This window comes from Salvelinus sp. IW2-2015, unplaced genomic scaffold (genome assembly GCF_002910315.2).
Source record: "Salvelinus sp. IW2-2015 unplaced genomic scaffold, ASM291031v2 Un_scaffold16479, whole genome shotgun sequence".
Taxonomy (NCBI): domain Eukaryota; kingdom Metazoa; phylum Chordata; class Actinopteri; order Salmoniformes; family Salmonidae; genus Salvelinus; species Salvelinus sp. IW2-2015.
The window spans coordinates 119,959-123,186 of NW_019957606.1; the positions used below are offsets into that span (position 1 = coordinate 119,959).

Here is a 3,228-nt window from a genome sequence, read left to right on the forward strand (position 1 = left end):
TATTGAATATTCTGACAACATGCAACTATGTTCTGTGTAGGTTTGGTGGGACATTAATTCTATCAATCTTCTCCTAACCTAAAAGACAGTCTGTATGACCAAAAATATGATATTTACATGTTGTAGTTKATTTTGATACTATAATAAATGTTTGAATCATATCGATGCCACATATGCTTTCAAAATGAGAAGTTGCTTATTATGTTCAATTGCTCTTTAGCAGTGGTGGAAAAAGTWCCCATTTGTCATACTTCAGTAAAAATAAAGATACTTTAATAGAAATMGACTCAAGTAAAATYATTAGCATAATGCATCAATGAACGTCTATAGTTGGAGAAAAAATACAGATATCTGGGTGGCAGAAGTTTATGAATGAATCCATACATTATCATCATTGACAAATAGTATAGCATAATCTTAACAAGCGTCTTGAAAATGACAGCCCCAATGGCAAAATAAGTGAATACAATTACATCGGTCTTCTGCAAAAMAAGCACCACCACTCTGCGATATGAGTAGAACATTTTTGAATGAATCCTCTCTCGCAGTCATCATATTTTACTSCTTCGGATTCGGCTGGTCGGCTCAGTTGACGCCCAAGAAAAGAACCCGACAGCGTCCTCTAGAGGTTAGAACCTACTTTAATCCAATTGCGCACGAATGTGAAATCAATGGAGACGAAGATTCTATGAAATTACTACAGCGTGGTTGGCGTGACGGGGGTAACCGCTGACTATAAATGGCGGGACGCGTTGTATCCGAACATACCTATAAACTTTGCCTCAACGGGTTTCCAACCGCTGCAAGAGGCAAAGAACATCCTTTCTAGTTGGTTTGCTATAATTTAAGGTTATCGGAGGTGCTGCGAGTGACACTAGCCAGAACACAAATCTAAGGTAAGTTTGGATCACCTGAAATATATATATTTTTACATTAGATAATATCTCTGGACCTTCAGTTTGTGCATTGCGAAAATAGTTAGCAAAAATCTATTCATAAAGGATTTTCCAGTTTTACGGACCAATAGGCTATTGAAACGTACTATGTGCGTAAAACAGACAGAGAACTCCAAATGAGTTATARAATGTCAATGTCAATTAAATATCATATAGGATGCATGTTTTTTAAGTAACATAGTATATTTCCACTAATAATGATTTCTTCTCTTGTTTTCGAACGAATGGCCAAGTTACTATGAAGTCCACCTGCCTGATCGTTCTGGCATCTCTGGCAGTCTGCAACCTGACCGTGGCTCGAGGACAGAGCATCCCCGCTGAGGAGAAAACGGGAGACCGGCAGATAGACGACATCATCCTACAGAGGGCCGAGAGCATCCTGCTCCGTTCCATTCTAAAAATGACAGAGGATGAGGATGGTGTGAATGGTGCGTAATAGCTTTTGGATCGATTTTGTGTTTTTGGCAAACTGGCCGTGTTTGACACGAACCGGGGGTGTTTTACATTGAATTGAAATGCAAAGAATTGCACACAATTGAACACATACATTCTAGTTATGCTTTTGTATACCTGTTTTAAAGTTACTTAGTTGCACGAAAGAAACATTTCGATTCGTTTCAGAAAGACCAGATTAACTCAATCATTTCGATTGTATGTCTTTTTTTCATTAACAAATAACCCAACATTTCCAAGATCTTTCATTCATGTTTTGTGCAACATTAACGTGAATACATTAATAGATTGTGTTATTTGTTAGGATGCAAATCTATTTGGAGAGGGCAACCGGAAAAGCACCCGTAAAACGCATCCAATATTTTCCAGTAGTTAATACTGGCATCAAAGCACAAATGCCTATATTTTAATGGTGAAATAATGAAAACAGAATAGAATAAATATGTTTGACATAACCTAAGTTTTCACAAATAAGTGCATTAAAACGTTGTGTGTTCAATGGAAAGACATGTACACATGGCATAACAAGTGGTGGCAGATGTATATTTTCCCCTGTCAGTAAACTAATCAGGTTGTCATTTTAATTTTACAGAGGCATTGTCCTCTCAGCCAGAGTGGCTAGTGAAGCGGCAACACCCTGGTAAACGAGAGGAGGACGAGGACGAAGACTCTAGGGAGGTCCAGAAAAGACAGCACCCYGGAAAACGTGAAGACGAAATTGACTCTTTTGTCGAGCTCCAGAAAAGGCAGCATCCAGGCAAGCGCTCAATGCTGGAGCAGATTACAGAGAACTCCGCATTTCTAAGTGAACTCTCCAAACGTCAGCACCCGGGCAAGCGCTACCTGATGATGTACAGCAAGCGCCAGCATCCTGGCAGGCGAGATGTGGACGACGAGTCAGACGCAGCGGACCTCCAGGAGTTGGAGAAGCGCCAACATCCCGGCAAACGTTACTGGGATAACATGAGCCCGGATTTGGGCGCCAACAGTCCCTGTGACGTGCTGGACCCTGGCTGCAGTAAAGCCAACCTGTTGCTGGAGCTATTAGACAACGCGGCGGAGAAGAGACAGCACCCGGGCAAAAGGTCCGCACCTGAGGAGGATTTGACTGAACAGGAGTGACGATTGGGCTGGCGCCTGCGAAATACTGTGTTGTAAAAAAAAATCTATGTGTAAATTGATACAATTAATCATTTCAAGTGGTTTATTATGAATATAATATGGACCCCTCTGCCATGGGTAGTCTATAGTTTTGGCAAGCTGCTTTTATGACGAATATCCAGAAAACGTGTCCAGAAAGTATACTGAGAAACGTTTAAATTAGATATTTTGGGGGGAAGCTTGAGTGTAATTAAACACACTTGGATTGCCAGAATCAGTAACGCTCATAGCGATTTCAAGTTAGTGAATAGCTGTGTTTGCTAGACCAATATTGTTGTCATGAGATGCTCAGAAATGTATTCATTTMTCAGATTAAGCCTACGTGGCAAAGAAAAAAATAATAAAGCGAAGCATCTCAGGGAAATAGCTTTTGGCTCAGCAGGTAGGCAGCCTGTATCCAACAGAGGACGCAGGCTCTAAATCTGCACTTTTCTGTCTGGCCTTGAATTGAATGATTCTAAGTTTCAGAGTTATGTAGACCAAATTGACCTGTAGTTAGTTTTATGATTTAATGCGTTCAAATTGCAAAATACAAGTGAATGTTCCCCTGACATATATATATAGTGGGTCTCTGGATTATTTTCCTCTTGAATAATATTGCATGGTATAAAAACGGATTATTATTGTACATTTTATGTTACTTTTGCCTTAAAGCTTA

At 39.9% G+C, this 3,228-nt stretch overlaps 1 protein-coding gene across 1 annotated transcript; it reads left to right on the forward strand.

Moving 5' to 3' along the window:
• Positions 1-805: 805 nt before the first annotated feature.
• Positions 806-3,008, forward strand: LOC112080771 (pro-thyrotropin-releasing hormone-A). Its single transcript, XM_024146686.2, has 3 exons — positions 806-896; positions 1,190-1,384; positions 2,002-3,008. Exons 2-3 carry the CDS (start codon positions 1,195-1,197, stop codon positions 2,529-2,531), a joined length of 720 nt encoding a protein of 239 aa, XP_024002454.1. The 5' UTR covers positions 806-896; positions 1,190-1,194; the 3' UTR covers positions 2,532-3,008.
• The last annotated feature ends 220 nt before the right edge of the window (positions 3,009-3,228 follow it).